This window comes from Ovis canadensis, chromosome 3 (genome assembly GCF_042477335.2).
Source record: "Ovis canadensis isolate MfBH-ARS-UI-01 breed Bighorn chromosome 3, ARS-UI_OviCan_v2, whole genome shotgun sequence".
Taxonomy (NCBI): domain Eukaryota; kingdom Metazoa; phylum Chordata; class Mammalia; order Artiodactyla; family Bovidae; genus Ovis; species Ovis canadensis.
Window position 1 is genome coordinate 33,570,091 of NC_091247.1, and position 23,648 is coordinate 33,593,738.

The following is a 23,648-nucleotide window of genomic DNA, read 5'->3' on the forward strand; positions in this document are numbered from 1 at the left end:
CTCAATGACAACAGTCTATGGAACATGTGGAAAACCAGGTTTTATTAAGATAAAATTCCTCCCCTTAGGGCAAGTGAGGAAGAACAACCAATTTTATTGATCATGTACTATGCACCAAGTATGATGATAGTTTTACACCTATTACTTCATAAGAATCTTAAAGTCTAGAAGACATATGGAGAAACAATAAACTACTTATGCTTGATATATATAAGTCCTCAATGAGTATTTGTTAAATGAATGAATGTAAAGAACATGAAATCTCAAAATAACTGTCCTTGCTTCAGAGTCCCAGAGAGATTGAGAGATTCCCTTAGGTGAAGGTTTTCCATACCAAAGACCACATTCTTTGTTGAGTCGACCATTTCCAAGCTGTGTAATTAAGTGATCCTGGGCCGGTTAGGTCATCTGAATTTTGGTTTCCTAGCCTGCAAAGCGGAGAAGGCAATGGCACCCCACTCTAGTACTCTTGCCTGTTAAATCCCATGGATGGAGGAGCCTGGTGGGCTGCAGTCCATGGGATTGCTAAGAGTCAGACAGGACTGAGCGACTTCACTTTCACTTTTCACTTTCATGCATTGGAGAAGGAAATGGCAACCCACTCCAGTATTCTTGCCTGGAGAATCCCAGGGACGGGGGAGCCTGGCAGGCTGCCGTATATGGGGTCGCACAGAATCAGACATGACTGAAGCGACTTAGCAGCAGCAGCAGCCTGCAAAGTAGGGAAAGTGTCTTCCGTCTCAGTGTTGTGACAGGGGTTGGTGATAAGCTATGTAAAACTCCCCACGTGGACGGATAATTAATAATTATGCCATTGGCAGAGCCTGGTGGGCTGCCGTCTATGGGGTCACAGAGTTAGACACGACTGAAGCGACTTAGCAGCAGCAGCAGTAACAGCACAATCAACTATTATTATTATTTACTAGACTGATACACACAGGCTATTGATCTAATTTTTTCTACAATTGGTTTCAGTTATATAAATTAACTTCTTGCAAATGCATTTAAGGATCCCCAAGTGGCTCAGTGGTAAAGAATCTGGCTGCAATGCGGGCGTGCCTGCCAAGTCGCTTCAGTCGTGTCCGACTCTGGGCTACTCCGTCCCTGGGATTCTCCAGGCAAGAATACTGGAGTGGGTTGACATACCCTCCTTCAGGGAATCTTTCCGACCCAGGGATCGAAACCGCATCTCTTATGTCTATCAGCATTGGCAGGCTAGTTCTTTACCACTAGCGCCACCTGGGATGCCCGCAATGCAGGAGACATGGGGTCAGTCCCTGGTCTGGAAGATCCCCTGGAGAAGGAAATGGTAACCTGCTGCAGTATCCCTGCCTGGGAAATCCCATGCACAGAGGGGCCTGGCGAGCTACAGTCCACGGGGTTGCAAAAATTGTGCGACGCGACTTAGCGACTAAACAACAAGAGACTCAGAGGCCAACGCCTCTGCTTGGAAGACACTAGCAACCATCATTTGGAATAGAGCGGAGTTTGTGCTCAGAATTCACAAACATGCGTCACGGGCCGGCAGCGCCGACGCCCGCGCACGGCCGCGGGCTTGGACGCGGCGGTAGGTGGTCGACGTCGGGGGTGGCCCGTGGGGCGCGCCGAGCCCCTCGCCCGCCTCCCCCTTTCCAGGTACCTATGCCCTTTCACGCCCCTTTACCAACTGCAAACAGCCTCTCACCAGCTTCTCTACAGCGAGTCAGTCATTAAGTCACTGCGTGCAGCATACTGCGCTACGAGCTGGAAGCGGGCTGGGCACAGATGCTTTTTCTGCTTTTTACGACTTAGGAGGACTAAGTCCTCTTTTCTGAGGAACTCCTGAACTGATTCGCACACAACCACTCTACCTTGCCCCCCGAGACTAAAACGGTACCACCAAATCTCTACCCACGCACAGACGTCGCCGTACCACAAGCAGTCCCCAGGGACGAAAAGCAAGCCCTCCTGGGAAATTGACCTTTCACCTCCCTTCTTGCCTTACCTCAACTCACCAATTTTGACGTTAGCGAATAAAGCGACGAGGAGGCCTAGAAGGCGGGACTTAGTGATCCCAGGTCCACGTTGATTGGTTAAGACTGTGAAGGGCCCCCCCACCGCGTGAGCCTCCTAGCACTCCTCCCTCGGTGGGCGGGGAGAAGTGATGACTGCGCTTGCGTGCTGAGAGGCGGCGGAAGTGGCGGGGGCGGGTACGCGTGCGCGGTGGGCGGAACGCGGCTCTTCTAGCTTCTCTGCCCTCCCGGTTCCTCCCAGTTCTGCTCAGCCGGTGTAGTGCTTCTGGTTTCCTATCTCGTCTTGGAGAGTCGCTGCCGACTGGGCGCTCGTGTTCGGGTCGTCATGGCAAGTTACGAATACGTGAGCCCGGAGCAGCTGGCTGGCTTTGATAAGTACAAGGTAGCGCGGGCCCCGCGGACGCCCCTTGCCCTGCTGGTCCCGGCCTCTCCTAGGCGCCTGAGAGGCCGGCGTGGTTTGTGTCACCTTGCGCCGCGTGGCTCCGGGCAGACTGGCGGCAGTTTCTTCGGCGGTCCTGCTGAGTGCTGGGGATTTGGGGTCGGGGAGCGTGGGAGCATCCTAGGCCCGCCGCTCCGACTCGGCCCCCTCCCGGGGGATTGCCTTTTCCTTAGGGGACCGCTCCACGAGAGTGGAGCGGGAGAATTCCCTTGGCTTCTTTACTTCGTTATTATTATTTTTAGTTCCTTGAGAGGTGATGCAGTTCTCTTCTGTGGTGTCTTGTCTTTATTTTAATGAAGATTTTACCTCCCTCTCTTGCATTCAATTTCGGCGATGGAGAGAATCTCTTGGTAGATAAGGCCCGGGGAAGGGGAGTGACTGCAAGGGCCGTACTGCAGATGCACCCGCTTCCACTCCCAGAAAAGAGGCGCCTGGGCGGCCAGTGCCGGTATATGTGCACGGGCGGAACCTGGAACTGTGTAGTGAAAAGAGCGCGGGCTTTGGAGCTCATGTAAACCTGATACCGGATCTGATACCCAAGTCTAATTTATTTGGCGTTGGGCTAAATACTAGTTTTTACCTTGCAAAATGAGCATTGGAAAGCGCCTGGTACATAATGGGCCTCCAGGACCTGCTGGTCGTTATCTTTCCTTCAGGTAACGTTCTTCTCCACTGCTCCCTTAATGAGCGAATGACTCCAGGCAGTCGTCCAAGCCCGAAATCTGGGCAGTAACCTTTCATCCTTGCTACCTGTGCAGCTTTCACTACTGACTACTTTACCCCACCCACGAGCCCGGTGAATCACCAGGTCCTGTTAAGTTCCATCATTTTAGCCTAAACGAGAAAGATGGCTCCACTACCACTCTCCCCACATACACTTTAATCTTTAAATTTTAGAATGGTTTTTAGAACAGATTTACAGAAAAATTGTGACGGTAGTACAGAGTTCCCATATACCCCACATCCGATTTTCCCAGTTATTAACATCTTATGGTACATTTGACACAATTAAAATGAACTGATACTTACACAGTATTATTAACTGAAGTTCATACTTAGTTTTCACCGAATGTTCTTTGTCTGTTCTGGGCTCTCATCCATAATCCATAACATTTAGTTGTCACGTGTCTGTTGCCTCCTCTTGCCTATGATGGTTTCTCGGTCTTCTTTTTGATAACCTTGATAGTTTTGAGGAGTTCTAGTCAGGTATTTTGTAGAATGCCCCTCAACTGGGATTTGTCTGATGTTTTTCTCATGATTAGACAGGATTATGGGGTTGAAGTGCCTTTCTCATTGTCCTAAGAGTACATGTCATCATCACGACTTAATCACTGTTGATGACTTTTGATTTCCTTGCTGAGGTAGTTTGTCAGGGTTTTCCCTGTAAAGTTAATCTCTTTGGAAGAAAGTCGCTATGCAGACCTCATTTAAGGGATGGAGAGTTATACTTCACCTCCTTGAGGGCAGAATATTAACGTAATTTTATTTGGACTAATGCATGGAAGAGTTATGGTTTCTCCCCAATATATATTTATTCAATGATTTACTTATATGCATATGAGTTCATGAATATTTATACTTTGGGTTACAGTTCAATGCTGCTTGATTTGGTTGCTTACTAACATCCACTTTTGCCCTTCCAGTCCTTTTTCTCTGCTTCATAATGATCTTTTTTTTTAAAGTGTGTATCTGGTCACATCACTCCTTTGCTTATAATCCTCCACTGTCTTCCCTTTGTTCTTGGAATGAAGTCCTCAAATCTAGAACATCATCTGCAAGGCTCTGTGATCTGGCCCTTGTCTGTGTCATCAGCTTCATGTCTTGGCTTTCATTCTCTATTCTTGCCAGCATCAGTTGCCATCTTTCCCATTTCCTTTTTTTTCAGATCTTCAAGTAATATTATGTCTGCCAGGAATGTAGCTCCCCATTTATCTTTATCTTCACATCTTTTTAAAAAACATTTATTTATTCATTTATTTGGCTGCATTGGGTCTTAGTTGTGGTATGTAAGATCTCCAGTTTTAGGGCTTAGTTGTTGCTCAGCATGTGGGAACTGAGGTCCCTGGTCCCTCGTCCCCTGCATTGCAGCCTAACCACTGCATTGCAATCCTAACCACTGGACCACCAGGAAAGTCCCTCATCTTCACACCTTAATTTGAATGTTGCTTCCTCAGAGAAGCATTCCTTAAATATCTCATACCTCTCAAATATGCTCTTATAGCACCCTCTGCTCCTCTATGAGATTAGTTCTTTAGGTGTCTCCCCATTACTTCTGTGCATAGGCATCCAGTAAACATTTGTGGAATGAGTAACAGAAAAATCACAGTGGATCTTGTCAAACTGGAATAGCTGTAAGGGACATAGTGTGTTCCTCTGCTTTTGAGCAATATTATGCCATGCTGTTTTGAACTGAGATGCTGACTTGTCTGAAAATTTTAAGTCGAAATTTAACCCAGTGCAAGGCTTTCACTGAAGAAGGTTATTAACCCAGATACCTCTTGTTTTCCCCTTTCTGTTATCTCTTTTGCACTGTAAATATTGACATAAAAATTTTTTTCTTCCATTCTAGGATCTGGCTTTCTGTAAGTGCCAACAGAATAACTGTTTTATTTGCAACAGTGTCTGTGATAGGGAATCTAATTTTTTTTTCTTTTAAATAAGCAGCCTTTCCTAGATTTAAATTTCCTAATTTATAGGAAATTTTAGTGTGATTTTTCTGTTCTTATTTTTCCCCCTTCCGTTATCTGACTCACTTCCTGTGCCTGACAGCAGATTTCCTATCATTCTGGAAAGCAAAGGTCAATTTAGCAAACATCCAATGTTCACTAAAACATCGTTTGTTGATCTTCTTTTAGTTGTAATGAGACTTACTTTAAAAAAGTGGGTGTGGGGAGTGCATGGCACAAATTTATAAACTTCTTCTCGCAGACGGTTCTTTACTCAGTACTGGGTTCATATTAAAAAATATGACTCCAGAGGGCAAAAAAATCTGTGTGGTCTGTTTTCCTGGAACGTAAATTATACCTGGAGGCCTTTTCTTCCTGAATATCACATATTCCCTTATGTGGGCTTTTTGTAAATGCTTATTGAATTAAAACAGCTTTTGAAGAAGATCATCCCATGAATGGGTGAAGACTCAAAACACTCAAAAGAGAGATTTTTATTTCCTGACATGACTCTGTATATTAAAGCAAAGAGATGTAGAGAAAAATTTATAGTATCAAAGCAGCTGGTGGAAGAATTACTTTTGAACCAGTTCAGTTTATCTTCCCCAGAGGTACATCTGAGAGCTACAGTTGAAAACCTGGCAGTTATTCAGAATAACTCCTGAAAGGGGTGCACACACAGAGTAGGAATTAGGTTTCGGTAGTAAGAAAGTGTTAAGGCAATTGACTTTGAGGGCAAAAGGAAGCATGGGATGAATTCAGTGTTACATGCTCTCTCAACACTTGTGTTCCTTGTTGTGTCTCCCCAGCCTTATTAAACAGTTGCATAATTTGTTGAGTGTCCGCCCTCTCTGTTGGGATATGAGCTCTGGGAGGGCAAATCCTACAGCTCTCTTCTTGCACATGACCAAGGTCTAGCACATGAACATTGTAGGCATTTGACAAATATTTATTGAAGGAATGAAAATGTACAAGAATAAAACCATTTGGAAGTATGGTAAAATGGAGCTGTGCATTTCCAGGAAACTGGAAGGATACTTTCATATTTTGAATGTGAAAATAAATCACCATTGTTCTCAGTTGCTTATTAATGTACCTTTAAACAGTTATGTTGAGGGATTTCACTCTCACCAGACTTATCTTTCCTGCTCTCTTCCTATCCTGAGTTGAAGAATGTTTCCACTTATCTAAGGGTGAAACTTATATTGTGGTTTACCTAATCTGACCTAAGGAAGGCTTAGTTTTAATTAATAGTGTAGCAGCTAGTTTCAAATTGTATCATTTTGCTTCAGAGAAAAAGTGTTCTGTGAAAAATCTTGTTTGGTATCAAGACTATAATTTTATGACGAATTGGTTTCTGCTATCGTGGTAATAATTAACTTGGCTATAAACAATAGCCTATTTACAGGAACTTTGATCATTGTGAATTCAGGTGGAAAAGAAAGGCTTTGTACATCTTGATGGTTGTGCTAAAGAACTGGAATCTGGCCTGCACCCTTACCAGTTCATGCAGTTTGGTTTTGTTTATCCAGTAAGCATTTATTGAGGGCCTGCTCTGGCTCAGATACAGCATTGCAACTGCAAAATTAAGCTAGGCTAGAATTCCTGCCTTCAAGTAACTCAGTTAGGTGGCATATGGGCAAGGAAGCAAACAGATAGAGTTAATAAATTCAGTTAGGTAAGTTTACTTCCTTGCCCTTGGCATTTGTGCTTTTCTGCTTGTGAACACTAATTGGCATATAGCATATGTACGTATACTCACGTGCCAGAAGGTTATACCAAGAGGAAGGATGTTTTAGCTAAGGAAGAGTAAGTAAATTTTTTCAAACACCAGTCTCCTCCTTTAGCATCTGTAGTGCCTCCCACGTGTTTTTCCTGTGTTTGATATCCAGAGTCCTCAGCGAGGATTTCAGCTTCCTTCACTAGACAGTCCCTCCTTTTGTCTTATCTCCTCATCTCTTGTTTACTATGGATAAAGTCTAGCAAGGAAACATGTTTGTCATCGCGACCTGCGTGTTCTTGTCTCACTGCTCTAATTCTTCTCCAATCTTCTCTCACCACCTGTCTGACTCGTCAGCAGATGTAAATGACAATTTCATGGAAATGGCATCTCTTTGCCCACTGAGTCATAGTCTTTGTGGGTGCAGTTCTTAAAGTCTTGTATTGATAAAAAGTACTTTTGTTGTTGTTCAGTCATTAAGTCGTGTTTTAATTGTCTTAAGTTGCAACTCTTGTAACCCCATGGACTGCAGCACTCCAGACTTCCCTGTCCTCCACTGTCTCCCCAAGTTTGCTCAAACTCATGTCTGCTGCGGGGGAGGCTGGTGGGCTGCCATGTATGGGGTTGCACAGAGTCGGACACGACTGAAGCGACTTAGCAGCAGCAGCATGTCCATTGAGTCAGTGATGCCATCCAACCGTCTCAGCCTCTGTCGCCCTCTTCTTTTGCCTTCAATATTTCCCAGCAACAGGATCTTTTCTAGTGAGTCGGCTCTTCACATCAGGTGACCAAAGTATTGGAGATTCAGCATCAGTCTTTCCAATGAATATTCAGGAAATAAATGATTTCCTTTAGGATTGACTGGTTTGATCTTGCAGTCCAAGGAACTCTCAATAGTCTTCTCTAGCACAGTTGGAAAGGATCAGTTCTTCGCTGCTCAGCCTTCTTTTGGTCCAATTCTCACATCTGTACACGACTACTGGAAAAACCATAGCTTTGTCTGTATGGTCCTTTGTCAGCAAAGTAGTGTCTCTGCTTTTTATTTTTTATTTTTTTTACTTTTATTTTTTATAAAAGTCGTGTCTCTGCTTTTAAATGCATTGTCTAGATTTGTCATGGCTTTCCTTCTGAGGAGCAAGCGACTTTTAAATTCCTGGCTACAGTCACTGTCCGCAGTGATTTTGGAGCCCAAGAAATCTGTCACTGTTTTCACTTTTTCCCCAACTGTTTGGCATGAAATAAAGGGACTGGATGCCATGATCTTAGCTTTTGGAATGTTGAATTTTAAGCCAGCTTTTTCACTCTCCTGTTTCATCAAGAGGCTCTTTAGTTCTTCACTTTCTGCCATTAGGGTGGTGTCATCTGCATATCTGAGGTTTTTGATATTTCTCCCAGCAATCTTGATTCCAACTTGTGATTTCATGTGATGTACTCTGCATAGAAGTTAAATAAGCAGAGTGACAATATACAGCCCTGACATATTCCCTTCCCAATTTGGAACCAGTCCATTGTTCCATGTCTGATTCTAACTGTTGCTTCTTGACCTGCATACAGGTTTCTCTGGAGGCAGGTTAGGCAGTCTGGTATTCCCATCTCTTTAAGAATTTTCCACAGTTTGTTGTAATCTGCCCCGTCAAAGGCTTTAATGTAGTCAATGAAGCAGAACTAGATATTTTTTCTGGAATTTTCTTGCTTTCTTTATGATCCAACGATTTTTGGTAGTTTGACCTCTGGTTCCTCTGCCTTTTCTAATCCAGCTCATACATCTGGAAGTTCTCAGTTCATGTACTGCTGAAGCCTAGCTTGAAGGATTTTGAGCATTACTTTGCTAGCATGTGAAATGAGTACAGTTGTTCAGTAGTTTGAACATTCTTTGGCATTGGACTTCTTCGGGATTGGACTGAAAACTGACCTTTTCCAGTCTGTGGCCACTGCTGAGTTTTCTAAATTTGCTGACATATTGAGTGCAGCACTTTAACATCTTCATCTTTTAGGATTTGAAATAGCTTGGCTGGAATTCTGTCACCTACACTAGCTTTGTAATTCTTCCTAAGAGCCACTTGACTTCACAGTCTAGGATGTCTGGCGCTAGGTGAGTGACCATACCATTGTGGTTATCTAAGTCATTAATACCTTTTTTGTACAGTTTTTCTGTGTAATCTTTTCAATCTTCCTAATCTCTTCTGCTTCTGTTAGATCCTTACCATTTCTGTCTGTCATTGTGACCATCCTTTCATGACACATTTTGCCAGAACCTCCTCTATGGCCTGTCCATCTTGGGTGGCCTTGGATGGCATGGGTCATACCTTCATTGAGTTACACAAGCCCCTTCACCACAACAAGGTTGTGATCCGTGAAAAGTACTTTTAGAAACTTCAAATGTCTATCCTAGGGTTAATATAATGCCTCCCCTTTTTTCATTTTCAGTTAGATTTGATGTTTTTCTTTCTTAGTAGATTATTACTAGCACAGTGCCTTGCATTTAGTGAATACCTGCTGAATTTCATTATACCTTGTCTTTGTTTGCACTGCAGTATTTGAAGTCCCTATCAGGAGGTTAGGGTTTCACTGGTAGCTCAGCCGGTAAAGAATCCGCCTGTAGTGCGGGAGATCCGGGTTCAATTCCTGGGTTGGGAAGATCCCCTGGAGAAGGCATAGGCTACCCCACTCCCGTATTCTGAGCACTGAGCTGATGATGTGGCTTGTCCTTCAGCTGAGGAATTGGCAGAAGTGGCATTCGTGTTTGTTTTCACCAGAGCAGTGGTCCTCAGACTTGAGAGTGTTTCAGAATCACCTGGAGCCTTTGTTAAAAGACAGATTGCTGGCTCCACCTCCAGGCTGTCTGATTCTGTATATTAAGGGTAGGGTGCAAGAATTTGCACTCCGCTTGGCAGCTACATTTTGAGAAGCACCTCATCAAAGGAATATTCCATTGTATTGAAGAGCAAGTAATAAACCAAGAAATGAATGTAAAGAAGGAGGAAGCTATATTACTGTAACATTCATGTGTTCGCTCTCAAGCCCCAGGTAGTCTTGATTTTGTGGATGGGGCTTCAGGTTATCTCTTATACTAGGAAAGAGGATGGTGTAGTGCTTTCAGTATTGGATATTGGTTTTCTATTGCTGGGTGACAAATTACCACAGATTTGGTGGTATGAAACAACACACATTTATTGGCTCCCACTTTTCTGTGAGTCAGGGCACCAGTGACTTGGCTTCTTTGCTTATGTGTCACCAGCCTGCCATGCAAGCGTCATTGGCGCTGTGTTCTCATCTGGAGTTCGGGGTCCTTGTCCAGGCTCATGTGGCTGTTGGCCGAATTTAGTTCTTTCTAATTGTTCGGCCAAGGCTCTTGGCTCCTAGCAGTTGCCCACTTTTCTGGCCACATGGCCATCCCCATAGGCACTTCATGTGCTGTCTGCTTCTTTAAGGTCAACAGGAAACTCATCTTCAAACTGTTACAATGGAGTCCTAGGTAATGAATTATATTATGGAAATGGCATCTCGTCACCATTGTGTATAATGTTTTCTTGGGACTTCCCTGGTGGTCCACTGGTTAAGACTCTGCACTCCCAACGCAGAGGGTCTGGGTTCCATCCCTGGTCAGGTAACTAAGATCTCAAATGCCTCTCAGCATGGCCAAAAAAAAAAAAAAATTATAATAGTCTCTCAATCAAGGCAGTGACATCAGTCACCTTCACTGTATTCTGTCAATGAGAAGCAAGTTACAGGTTCCACCATCAAGAGAGTGAATGAACAGTGAAGGGGAACGGATTGATTATTTGTATAATTTGTATAAAGAGTTTGACTCATTGGGGATTAATGACCTTAGAATATGTCTGGCACCAACTGGAAGACAGAAAAATGTGTATATTGAAGGATGGACCTTATGTTAATAACAATTTCACTATATTGGATCTATCAGTAAGTAGTCCATGATTATGTTTGGGCCAGGAGAGGATAGTCTGGTTTAAAACAAAGTGATCCATTTCACAAAAATGTTCCAAGATGACTCATAAAGGATTTATAGTTTAGGCCTTCCCGCTTATTTGCTGTTAATCCCTGAATTTTATAGTTTCTTCATCTGTAAAATAGGGTGGAATAATCTACCTTATCTATCTTATAATATCAAAGAACAGGTATAATTGTACTTTGGAGACTGTATACATAGAAATGGAGACATGGTATTATTAATAGGGGGAGAATAAGAACAACTTCCCTTGTGAAGTGACAAGTTGCTGTGAACTAGTTCCCAAAGGAAAATTGTTTCTCTCATCACTGATGGAGTCACTGTAAACTGCTACTTAAGTAAACATGCAGAGTAGTTTGTATTTATTCATCCATATGTGCAAACATTCAAAGATAGTTCAGTTCAGTCGCTCAGATATGTCCAACTCTTTGAAACCCCATAGATTGCAGCACACCAGGCTTCTCTGTCCATCACCAACTCCTGGAGCTTACTCAAATTCATGTCCATCAAGTTGGTGATGCCATCCAACCATACCATCTCATCCTCTGTCATCACCTTCTCCTGCCTTCAATCTTTCCCAGCACCAGGGTCTTTTCCATTGAGTCAGTTCTTTGTATCAGGTGGCCAAAGTATTGGAATTTCAGATTCAACATCAGTCCCTCCAATGAATATTCAGGACTAATTTCCTTTAGGATTGACTGGTTGGATCTCCTTGTAGTCCAAGGGACTCAAGAGTCTTCTCCAACACCACAGTTCAAAAGCATCAATTCTTTGGTGCTCAACTTTCATTATAGTCCAACTCTCACATCCATACATGACTACTGGAAAAACCATAGCTTTGACTAGACAGACCTTTGTTGGCAAAGTAATGTCTCTGCTTTTTAATATGCTATCTAGGTTGATTGTAGCTTTTCTTCCATGGAGCAAGTGTCTTTTAATTTTGTGGCTGCAGTCACCATCTGCAGTGATTTTTGGAGCACCCCCAAAATAAAGTCTCTCACTGTTTCCATTGTTTTCCCATCTATTTGCCATGAAGTGATGGGACCAGATGCCATGATCTTAGTTTTCTAAATGTTGAGTTTTAAGACAACTTAAACTCTTTCACTTTCATCAAGAGGCTCTTTAGTTCTCCTTTGCTTTCTGCCATTAAGGATGGTGTCATCTGCATATCTGAGGTTACTGATATTTCTCCCGGCAGTCTTGATTCCAGCTTGTGCTTCATTCAGCCCAGCATTTCTCATGATGTACTCTGCATATAAGTTAAATAAGCAGGGTGACAATATACAGCCTTGACGTACTCCTTTCCCGATTTGGAATCAGTCTGTTCTATGTCTAGTTCTAACTGTTGCTTCTTGATCTACATACAGATTTCTCTGGAGGCAGGTGAGGTGGTCTGGTATTCCCATCTCTTGAAGAATTTTCCAGTTTCTTGTGATCCACACAGTCAAAGGCTTTTGCATAGTCAATAAAGCAGAAGTAGATGTTTTTCTGGAACTCTCTTGCTTTTTCGATGGTTCAATGGATGTTGGCAATTTGATCTCTGGTTCCTCTGCCTTTTCTAAAACCAGCTTGAACATCCGGAAGTTCACGGTTCACGTATTGCTGAAGCCTGGCTTGGAGAATTTTCAGCCTTACTTTAATAGTGTGTGGGATGAGTGCAGTGGTGCGACAGTTTGAGCATTCTTTGGCATTGCCTTTCTTTGGGATTGGAATGAAAACTGACCTTTTCCAGTCCTGTGGCCACTGCTGAGTTTTCCAAATTTGCTGGCAAATTGAGTGCAGCACTTTCACAGCATCGTCTTTTAGGATTTGCAATAGCTCAACTGGAATTCTGTCACCTTCACTAGCTTTGTTCCACTTGACTTAGCACTCCAGGATGTCTGGCCCTAGGTAAATGATCACACCATCATGGTTATCTGGGTCATGAAGATCTTTTTTATGTAGTTCTGTGTATTGTTGCCACCTCTTCTTAATGTCTTCTGCTTCTGTTAGGTCCATACCATTTCTGTCTTTTATTGAGCCCATCTTTGCATGCAATGTTCCCTTGACATCTAATTTTCTTGAAGAGATCTCTAGTCTTTCCCTTTCTATTGTTTTCCTCTATTTCTTTGCATTGATCACTGAGGAAAGCTTTCTTGTCTCTCCTTGCTATTCTTTGGAACTCTGCATTCAAATGTATATATCTTTCCTTTTCTCCTTGTTTATTGAGCTACTGTGTGACAGATGCAGACAGGATCAGGCTGGGAAGCCTTCTCCCTTCTCTTAACTGCTATTTTAAAATGCTAACTGTTGGTGAGTCCCACATTTGTATGTGAAGGTAGTTCTTTTGATTGCCTTCATATTTGTTGAGTGACTAACAGTTTTTAATAATTGGGATCTTTTGTTTTATGTTTTGTGCTTAAATGACTGCCCAGAGGCTTGGAATGCCATTGCTAAAGAATCTGCTGCAGGATTGGTAGAGTACTTGTTGACCACACGGATCCTGCCCCCATAGAGACTTAACAGCTAAACATGATTGAGTCCTAAGACCCCTCAGCAAGGGACTGACCTCCATACCATATTAACACCACACAGACACTTGAGAGAAGAAACTTGACATTTCTTTTCTCTCCCCTGAGTTCTTAAGAAAGGATGATAATGTGTTTCTTTCATTTAAGAGATATCTGGAAAGTTGGTATGAGTAGTAAACAGTTTAATACAGTGAACCCAGTTGGGAACCAAAATTAGTTCTTTGTGACTGTCCTGCTTTTTATTCCTAAAATCATGGATGATTTAGAAGTCAGGAATTTGGAGAGTAATTTTAAAAAGTCAGAAACATCAGCTTGAGCCTGCTTACATCTGAAATGATTAACAATCAGTGCAGTTTATGAACTATTCTTAGCTTGTACTCAGGCCATACTTCATGGAGTTCCATGGTTAACTAAAATATGTTTTATAAGTGTAAAGTTTATTTTTCAAGTGAGTAAAGACAGGCAATCATTTGATAGTTAGAGACTTCCTCCTTATACTGATCAGAAGACAAAGCAAGGGAAATGTGATTATAGATGGTAGAGTGCTACCATCTACATTAGTACTAGATGGGACACTAGCCTCAGTCTGGTTAATAAGTTGTTCAGAGCTCTGCATTTAGTGCAAAGATGTGTCAGTTCATCAGCGTTCTTATCAGTTTACAGAAGAGATTTAAAATACAGTACCTGTACAAGGAAGTGGTTCCACAGTTCTCCTTTTGATCCAGCCAATTGCCTTTTGAAATTGAGAGGAGACTCACATTTCTAGTGTCCTGCTCAAAACCGGGCACTTAGTAGCATATTTTAGAAGTAGTTTAGAGTCTTGTACTGCTCCTAGCCTAACCAGTAATTGCCACTGGCCTGGTATACGGTGGCACTCTTGTAACTGTTTTGCACTTTGGCTGCCCTCCGGTCTATTTTCTATACCATAAACAGTGTGATCCTTTAAAAATGTAAATCAGGACATGCATTGGGCTTATGATAAAACTCACTGTGGACCTTTTGGGTGTTGTCTGCCCACGTCTCCAGTCTCATTTCATACCACTCTTCCTTGTTCATTCACTGAGCTGTGGAGTGGCTTTCCTTCACTTTGTGAGCTTCCCATGTTTTGTTCTCTGCTTTAGAAGGTGTCTTGGCATGTACCCTCCCTCCTTCCCAATTTTTACCTATAAACTGTGTGCACACACACACATACACACGTGCATACTGTGACACATATATTCTTTATTTTCTCTATCATTTTTAAGGTATACATTATATACAAATGCACAGATCTTAAGTATATAATTTAATGAATTTTTGCATTTATGCACAGCCATGTAACTGTCACCCAAGTCATGAAACAGAATTATTTCTAGCACCTCAGAGGGCCCCCATTTAGTCCCTCTCATCAGACTGTTATTATGATCTCTTTTTGCCATAAATTAATTTTGTCTGATTTTGAAATTCATATAAATAGAATCTTCAACAGTATGTTCTCTTAAGTAGTCTCACTTTTGTTTGACTTACTGTCTTATCTTGTACATTCTTCACCTATCTTATCTTCTAGGACTCAGCTTTAGTGTCCCCTCCTCAGAGAAGCTTTTTCTGAGCACCTTAGACACATTCCTGGTCCTCTGGGACAGCACCCCATTTATTGCTTTTCGTGGTATTGATCACAGCTGTGATTATGACTTGTTTTCCTGCTTACCATCTTTCTCACACTAGACTGTGGGCTTGGTGAACACAGGACACATTTTGGTCTTGTTCACCACACTCTTTCTGGCAGTCTAGCACAGTGCCTGGCACAGTCATACATATTTGTTGTACACATATTTGTTGACTTGATAAATGAATGAATGAATGAATGAATGAAGAATGAACCCTGCTTTATTTCCAGACTTGTACTGAAGTAAAAAGAAAAAAAGGCTTGCAACTTTCTAATATTTGACAAAATATTATCTAAGGTAATTCTGGATTTCATTAAGACTTCTTTGTGGGCAAGGTTGACTAATTGCCATTGGTGATAGTACAGAATTCTATACCCAATAAAAATAACTAAATGTGTGAATAGCAATCTTGAGGGGACTGTTTCGAAATTCAGCCTTGATCCACATTTTTATAGAGACTTAGATGAAGTCATTGCTAATATGACAGTTTTGTAGTTTGTTGTTTAGTCGTTAGGTCACGTCTGACTCTTTTCTGACCCCATGAACTAGCCTGGCGGGCTCCTCTGTCCATGGGATTTTCTTGGCAAGAACACTGGAGTGGGTTGCCATTTCCTTCTCCAGCGGATCTTCCCACCCAGGGATTGAACCCATATCTCCTGCTTGGTAGGCAGATTCTTTACTACTGAGCCACCTGGGAAACCCAGCTTTACATGCTAAGAATTTGGGGGTGCATAGTTAGTACGTCAGAGAAGGCAATGGCACCCCATTCCAGTACTCTTGCCTGGAAAATCCCATGGGCGGAGGAGCCTGGTGGGCTGCAGTCCATGGGGTCACTGAGAGTCAGACACGACTGAGCGACTTCACTTTCTCTTTTCACCTTCATGCATTGGAGAAGGAAATGGCAACCCACTCCAGTGTTCTTGCCTGGAGAATCCCAGGAATGGGGGAGCCTGGTGGGCTGCCATCTATGGGGTCGCACAGAGTCGGGCACGACTGAAGCGACTTAGCAGCAGCAGCAGCAGTTAGTACGTGGATCACTGAGTCTGACCCCCAAGGAGATCAGAAAGATGAGTGATCTCTAGCAGGATGAAGTGTTAAAATGGCAAATGTAGGGTCTTACACTTAGATTCCAATAATTAACTTCGTATGAATGTAGAGAAAGGTGGCTTTGCAGTCTGTATAAGAAAGGCCAGAGGAGTTCAGGTGACTGTGAAGTTGTGTCTAAGTCTGCAGAATGACTTTGTTTCCATGGGAAATTAATACAGTGTTGAACACCTGTTAGAGAAATAAGTTATTGAGGAAGAAGGGCTAATAGTTCTTGTTATTTGTACTCATGCACCACTTGAAATTGTCCTTTTGCTCTGAATCACACTTTTGTGTTGGTTTAACAACAAAATGGATTGAATGGAGCGCTGGTTGTCAGACTAAAGCCGCCAGACACCCTGTTTTGGGAATAAAGTTTTAGCACAGCATGCCCATTTGTTTTCTTATTTTCTGTGATTTCTTTCTGCTTCAGTGGCAGTGTTGGGTATTTGTTACAGAGACCATATGGCCTGCAAAGCCTAAAACATTTAGACTTTTCTAGCATTTTCCGGAATAAGTTTTCCAACTTCTGGTCTAGAGAACTCGACCTTGATGATGAAGGGGAATGAAATTGTGACCAGAGAGGAGCAGCACAATGAATGTGAGATTTTTTTAACCAGGTGAAGAGAAGATTTAGTGTGACAGGGAGAACCATCTTCAAATATGGAAAGCATTATTGTTTGGAAGAAAAATCAGAACCTTATCTGTTTAGCTGTGTAAGGGAAATTGAAAACATGATAGGAAGTATGGGGCAAGGGGAGGATTTTGTTATCATGTAGAAAAATTGTTTTAACATTGGATTGGGGTCTTTTTAGAAGTAATGAGTGTTTTGGTAACCAGAGGCATTTAAAAAGAGGCCTGAAACTTCCCTAGTGGTCCAGTGGTTGGGACTCCGCTACAGAGGGTGTGAGTTCTGTCCCTGGTCGGGGAACTAAGATCACACATGGCCAGAAATTTAAAAATGTAAAGTGGCCCGATGACTTTTACCTGTTCACGTAGGTGAGAGTCAGGCACATGAGAACTACACGCCTCCTGAACTGTTGTGTTTCTGAGATTTTGCCTTGGAATGATTCTCAGACTCAGGCTGTGGTTTGCAGGCATTTCTCCAGGGCACTGGCTTTGTCTGGCCTAACGTTGTTTTGTACTGTGTTGTGCTTAGTTGATCAGTCGTGTCCAACTCTTGACCCCATGGACTGTAGTCTGCCAGGCTCCTCTGTCCATGGGGATTCTCCAGGTAAGAATATTGGAGTGGGTTGCTGTGCCCTCTTCCGGGTGATCTTCCAAGCTAGGGATTGAACCCAGGTCTCCCGCACTGCAGGTGGATTATTTACTGTCTGAGCCACCAGGGAAGCCCAACAGATTGGATTGGATTGGCCAAAAAGTTCGTTTGGGACTAAGGAAAAACCCTAATGAACTTTTTGGCCAACCCAATAGATCAAGCAAGTTCTGCAGGCCTTAACATGGGGTTATTACCTGATTCAGATATTCTGGTGTCTACCAAAACATCATTCCAATAGAAAATAAAAATATATTTGACAGGCATTAACTGAATCTAGTTTTTGGCACCTTTAAAAGTTTATATTTTGCTTATTGTTTCAGGCATATGAAAGGTTTGACTCATTCTTCTTTCCTCCTATTGATTCACAAGACAGTTTTGAGTTTCTTTGTTTATACCAGGTGATATGTGACCTTGAAAAAATACTCAGATGTGTAAGGCTAAACCGCAGAGCACTCTTTAGGTTTATTGTTGGCTACCTTTTGTAATCTCATATTAAATTTTCTCGCTATACTTGAGCTTACCAGCTATTATTAAATATAAAAAATCCAGTTAGGCAGACACTGTTTTGTATTGAGTTTTGTAATCTTTTCGTACTTATACTGTTCCCCTGAAATAGAGATTTAGAGGTAAAACTCCAAATTTACAAAAGAGGAGCTTTTCTAATCAAAATACCATGAGTAAATGACCTTTTAGATCCAAGTTCGAATTATGGAAAGCTGCTGAATGAGACCTATTCAGCAAACATTTGAATTAAGCATTGTACTCTGCACATTGTATTAACTATTTGTGTGATGTCTTGAACTGTGTTCTTCAAATTTGCACTTCTTTCAACTTTGGTACTTTGCAGCAGGTGGTAGAGTTGAAATGTCTGGTTTTCCCGCTTTGTGACCTGCTGGCTACATCATGTGGGTCTGGGTTTGGACCTTGGTGAAACAGAGGAGGCCAGGGCCCTCCCACTTTGTCTTCGGCTATCTTTCAGGGTTCATATTGGTTTTATGTCCTAAGTCTGAAAACTTAAATTCAGGTGGTCCTCTCAGTTGGAGTCACATTCGTTTTGCAGAGGTTCAGATGTCATGGTATCTGTTACGTGGAAAAACTTTGAAGACTGTAGAGAACTGTGCAAGTAGGAGTTGATTTTAGCACAGACCATAACATTCATGTAAGGGGGGCTGCTTCTGAGAGTCTGGGTGCAGCTGCAGAGCCTCTCGCTCTGAACAGAGTTCTTCATCATTTTCTTCTAAGTTATCCCATTTCGTCCAAATGAGTTGGAGAAGTGGAGGCACTCAGACATGGGTTCTGTTGAATAAACATTTGACTTCCTAGCTGACTCTTTGTGAGCAGTATTTTAAATGATTTCTATTTATTTACTTTTTGCTTCATCTCACTTTTGAATCTTGAAACACTGGTGGGAAACATTTCCTCCATATCTATAAAACGTTCAGGAGGGGAGCGGGATTCGGGGCGCTGAAGTTGCAGGGGCAGGGAGGGAAGGAAGATCCGGAGTGGGGCAAAAAAAAAAAAAAAATTCAGGAAGAAATTTTGATCTTTAATGATGATTTTTTAAAAATCAGACAAAGTTCTTACTACTTATTTTGTAGTCATACTGAACATAAGTATAAAACACAGTTGAAAAATTTTTCCAGCATTTGACTAGTATGCCATCTTTTAAATGTCAGCGTGTTAAATTAGGTAATATTCCCAGTCCCTGAGGATGAGAATTGTTCCTTACCAATTTTGTATCCCTTCTTCTTTGAATGTAGTGAGTGCTTCCTACATGCCAGGCACTCCAGTATGTGTATCTCTGATGAATAAGTCATCAACATGACTCTTCAAGTATTGTGTAATTATATACAGATGTTTTGTTAGAATTTTTCAAAGTTTTACTAAAAGCTTAACAGTGGGGGCATACCTTTGAATATAATGTAACCTGTTCTTTTCTTCCTTTGCTTATTTAAGGAATCCATTTTCCTGCTGTGAAGGGATCTGTCATTCTTTTGGTGCTCAAAACACTCTTAATGATATATAATGCTTATACATACAGCACTTACTGTGGGCTAGGGGCTCTTCTTACCGCTTCATGTATGTTTTTAGTTTATCTAATCCTTATGGTAATCTTCAGAGGTAAAACTTTGATCCTGATTTTATAGGTGAAAAAACTAGGAGGATTTAAGTAACTTGCCAAAGATTGCACCACTAGGTAGTGCGTTAGTAACGGTGTAAGCGTTGAAGCAGCGTGATTATCGTTAGTTGAGAGTGATGGAGGAGGTTGTCTGAGTGGTCTGTGTATGAATGCACAGGCTGCTTCCTGCGTAGTAGGTGAGCACTTGAAAGCAATATACAATTTTCTGCTGCCACATTGTAATATTATAAAAGCTGATTTGAGTAAAAAAAAAATCTGGCTGTACTTGGCCATCTTTGCCCCATTCATGCTTTTCTAGGTTTGTTATTTAGATAAGGACATCATATAAATAGATACATTCTTTAGGTTATTTTTGTACTGTTATTTTCATTTGAGAAATATTGTTCTACGTGCTGTTATGCAAGAATTAACTGAATATTTTCTTTCATTTCTTAACAGTACAGTGCTGTGGATACCAATCCACTCTCTCTGTATGTCATGCACCCGTTTTGGAACACTGTAGTAAAGGTAAGATGATTAATAAGCATGTGTTTGGGTTTTAGTGAAGTTTAAAGATTTTAAACTGTTTTATGGAGTATTGCAGATATAACAATAAGACACCTGGAGAAACTGCCTCTCCCATCCTCCCTTCCCTTAGTCACATACCTTTTGATTTGTCTTATCACTGACGTATAAGCTTATACTCTAGATCTATTATATTTATAAAATGCCTCGTAAATGCTTCTAAAATATAATGTTATGATTATAAAAGTTTGTTGATTATAGAATTATTTAAAACATAGAAAATAGAAATGCTTATTTCTATTAACTGGAGATTATGATTTGCAATTTAGTGTATATAACTCCCACATATAATCCAAATTTATGGCTTTTATTATGACACATTTGTATGTTGTGGTATATAGTGGACAGAGATTGCACTACTTTAATTATTCTGTAATTATTTTGTAAAAAATAGGTATTTCCTACTTGGCTGGCTCCAAATCTGATAACCTTCTCTGGCTTTCTGCTGGTCGTGTTCAATTTTCTACTTTTGGCATACTTTGATCCTGACTTTTATGCTTCAGGTATGATTATTGCTTTAATATAAAATCTTAAATATCTTTAATATAAAATAAGATGTGGCTGTTTTCTGATTCTGTTAAGATACTTGCAGTTCGGAAAAGTTTTGAATATTATTGGTTCAGTTCAGTTGCTCAGTCATGTCTGACTCTGCGACCCCATGGACTGCAGCACGCCACGCTTCCCTGTCCATTACCAACTCCCAGAGCTTGCTCAAGCTCATGCTTGTCGAGTCATCGAGGGTGCATAAAATGTTAGAATTGGGTGTAAAAGCTAAGTTGTGCTTTCACAATCTGTTATGTATGCTTCTAAGAAGTTCTAGAAACCAAGTTGGTTTCTAGAATTTGGATATGCTATCTAAAAAGCAGTGAGGTTTTTGTATATAAAGAGTAATTGGATTTATAAGAAGATGGAAAATTAGCACTGTGACATTTTGCTTCAAAAAAATATAAGCAAGGCCCAACAAACCTACCAGAAGTATCCCTTCCCTCTTTCTAGTTATCGAATAAAAGTCCCCCTTTTATAGAGGGAACATGATCCCTCTTGCCCTCTGCACAGCATTTGTACTTGCCTTTAATAACTCCCAGTTTGCTCTGAAAATGGTTGAAAAGTGAAGTGAAATGTTCATCTCTCAGTCGTGTCTGACTGTGACCCCATGGACTTTAGCCTGCCAGGTTCCTCTGTCCGTGGAGTTTTCCAGGCAAGAATACTGGAGTGGGTAGCCATTCCCTTCTCCAGGGAATCTTCCCAACCCAGGGATCAAACCCTGGTCTCCTGCATTACAGGCAGACTCTTTACCACTGAGCCACCAGGGAAGCCCCCTGAAAATGGTTGTTAGACCTTAAATATTTATTAACAGAAGTCTGGGCCCTTACTGAGAAGGAGAGGAAAAATGTTCCTTTGGAGGCAGTTTCAGCCTTTTCCCAGTGTCTTCTTTCAGACCTGTTAGTCTTTTCTTCCTTCCACACCAGCTTCTGCCCTGGCCAGAGAGAATCTGGAGTGTATTTGGGATTGTGGGGGAGGGCATATGTGGGAGACAGTGGTTTTTTAAATTGCTCAACAGGTGGATGAAGTTGAGAAGAATACAGAGATGGAGGTAGATGAGTGTTTTTTGCATTCTAAGTTAGAGGATATATTTTCTAATAAGAATACTTATAAATGATATAGTCAGGAGTTTTAATACTGTATTTCATCTGTGTTATGGGTTCAGCAGACTTTTGTGCACTGACCTAGAGAAACTAACAATCTCTCAAAACTTTGTGTTTGTAGAAGAATTTAGAGTTTTAAACATTTAATGATATTTGATATTATAAGAATTCTGAATATTGAAGCTATACCTATTCCTGACTTGATAAACTCAAAATTTTAACCATTGCTTCTCTATGTGCAATAAAATGGTAATTGAGTATCATGAAGTACCATGTGAAAGATTAAATGTCATGAAGCACGATTTTGATATTAAGTGGGTTTAAAAAAAAATTGTATTTCAATCCTCAGAACAGCCTCAAAATCTTTGTGATAAAAATAGTATTTCCTTTGACTAAATAAAATTATTTACTTAGCTCTAAAATATGTAACTATATATATATTTCCCCAAGTCATACAACTTGAAGGACCAGATGAACTATCTAGTCCCAGTATTTTTAGGAAGTGGAAATCAGGAAAGGTTAGATAATATATTCAAGGCTACACTGTTGTTTGATTACAGAGCCAGGACTAGAACGCAGACCTCCTGAAGCTCATTTGTTCTATCTTAGGGGGAAAAAGTGAGGTCCAGACATTTCAGAATGATCCTGATGACTAAATCATCCAATTGAGGTGATTTATCTATACCCAAATCCTATGGTCTTTTGTTCAGCTAATAATTTAGTGAGAGAGTATAGGTTAAAGGCTTTTTACATGTTTGTAGTATAATCATAAATAATAAGGATCGGATTAAACACAAACCTTTTTTAAATTCCGAAAACATTATTTTTCATTCTAGGCACATAAGTAATTTTCAAGTAAAGAAGAACAGTCAGTCTTCAGTTACGATTAAAGCTCAAAATAAATGCTTATTGTTTATGAGGGGTTGGGCAGTTACTTCTTGGGTTTTGTTGGAGTTGCTGATATATTCTGATATTTACCTAGTTTAAGATATACTATAAAGTATTTCAGCTTCTATTTAATAAAGAGAAGCATTTTTCTTTTGACAGTATAGGCTATGGTTCCAACAATTAGACTGCAGTAAAACTGGAGTTGCTTTCCTTTCAGCACCAGGTCACAAGCATGTACCCGACTGGGTCTGGATTGTAGTGGGCATCCTCAACTTCATGGCCTACACTCTAGGTAAGAAATTGGCAAATATTCATTTTAGTCAATGGCTGGCAAAACTGTCAGCAAGGGTAGCTACCCAGTAAGTTAACATTTTCTCCTATGCTTAATTCATTTTGACTAGGGTTTATTAATATCCTATTTAACTTGATAAATATGTTCTTGAGTTTCTCTGTGAAGAGTGTTGTCATTTGCTAGGAATTTGGAGAATAGGATAGGCATTGGCAGACTACCACTTCTGGGCCAAATCTGGCCCATTGTCTGTTTCTGTAAGTGGTGGTTTACTGCTCATTCCTCTGCCCGTCTGTGGCTGCTTTCCTATGGCAGAGGCATAGTTGAGTAGTTGCAACAGAGACCATTTGGCCCACAGTGTCTAAACTATATACTCTTTGGCCCTTTACAAAAAATATTTCCCAACTCTGGAATAAGGCATCATTTTTGCCATGAGTTTGGGAAGCAATACTGACATGTCAAATAGTTGCAGAATACTGAGCAAGGTGCTGTAATAGAGTATAGCAGGGGAACAAACACAAAGTGATCAGTTTTTGTTTGGTGGAAGCAGTGTCAGAGAAGTCCACTGGGCCAGGCCACAGCATCTAGTCTGCCAAGAGCGCATTGCGTTGGAATCATCTGCGTGGCTTGTCCTGCATTCTTCAGGTCTCCTTCCCTGCTTTATTTTTCTCGGTTGCGCTTAAAACTGTATGACCCACTTGTATGCTGTCTGTCTGCTCTAAAATGTAAGTTCCTTGGGAATTGCCTGGTGGTCCAGTGGTTAGGACTCTGCGCTTTTCACAGGGTGGGAATCCCA

The 23,648-nt window shown here is 41.3% G+C and overlaps 1 protein-coding gene across 2 annotated transcripts in view; it reads left to right on the forward strand.

Annotated features, from left to right (window-relative positions):
* Positions 1 to 2,172: 2,172 nt before the first annotated feature.
* Positions 2,173 to 23,648, forward strand: part of SELENOI (selenoprotein I) — a 39,934-nt gene continuing 18,458 nt past the window's right edge. The window contains exons 1-4 of one of the 2 annotated variants that reach the window (XM_069582832.2): positions 2,173 to 2,394; positions 19,904 to 19,972; positions 20,424 to 20,532; positions 22,781 to 22,855. In XM_069582832.2, the coding sequence (XP_069438933.1) occupies positions 2,338 to 2,394; positions 19,904 to 19,972; positions 20,424 to 20,532; positions 22,781 to 22,855 (310 nt within the window). In that variant the 5' untranslated portion in view covers positions 2,173 to 2,337. The remainder of the gene's footprint in view (positions 2,395 to 19,903; positions 19,973 to 20,423; positions 20,533 to 22,780; positions 22,856 to 23,648) is intronic. The other variant, XM_069582833.2, reaches the window with a different exon arrangement.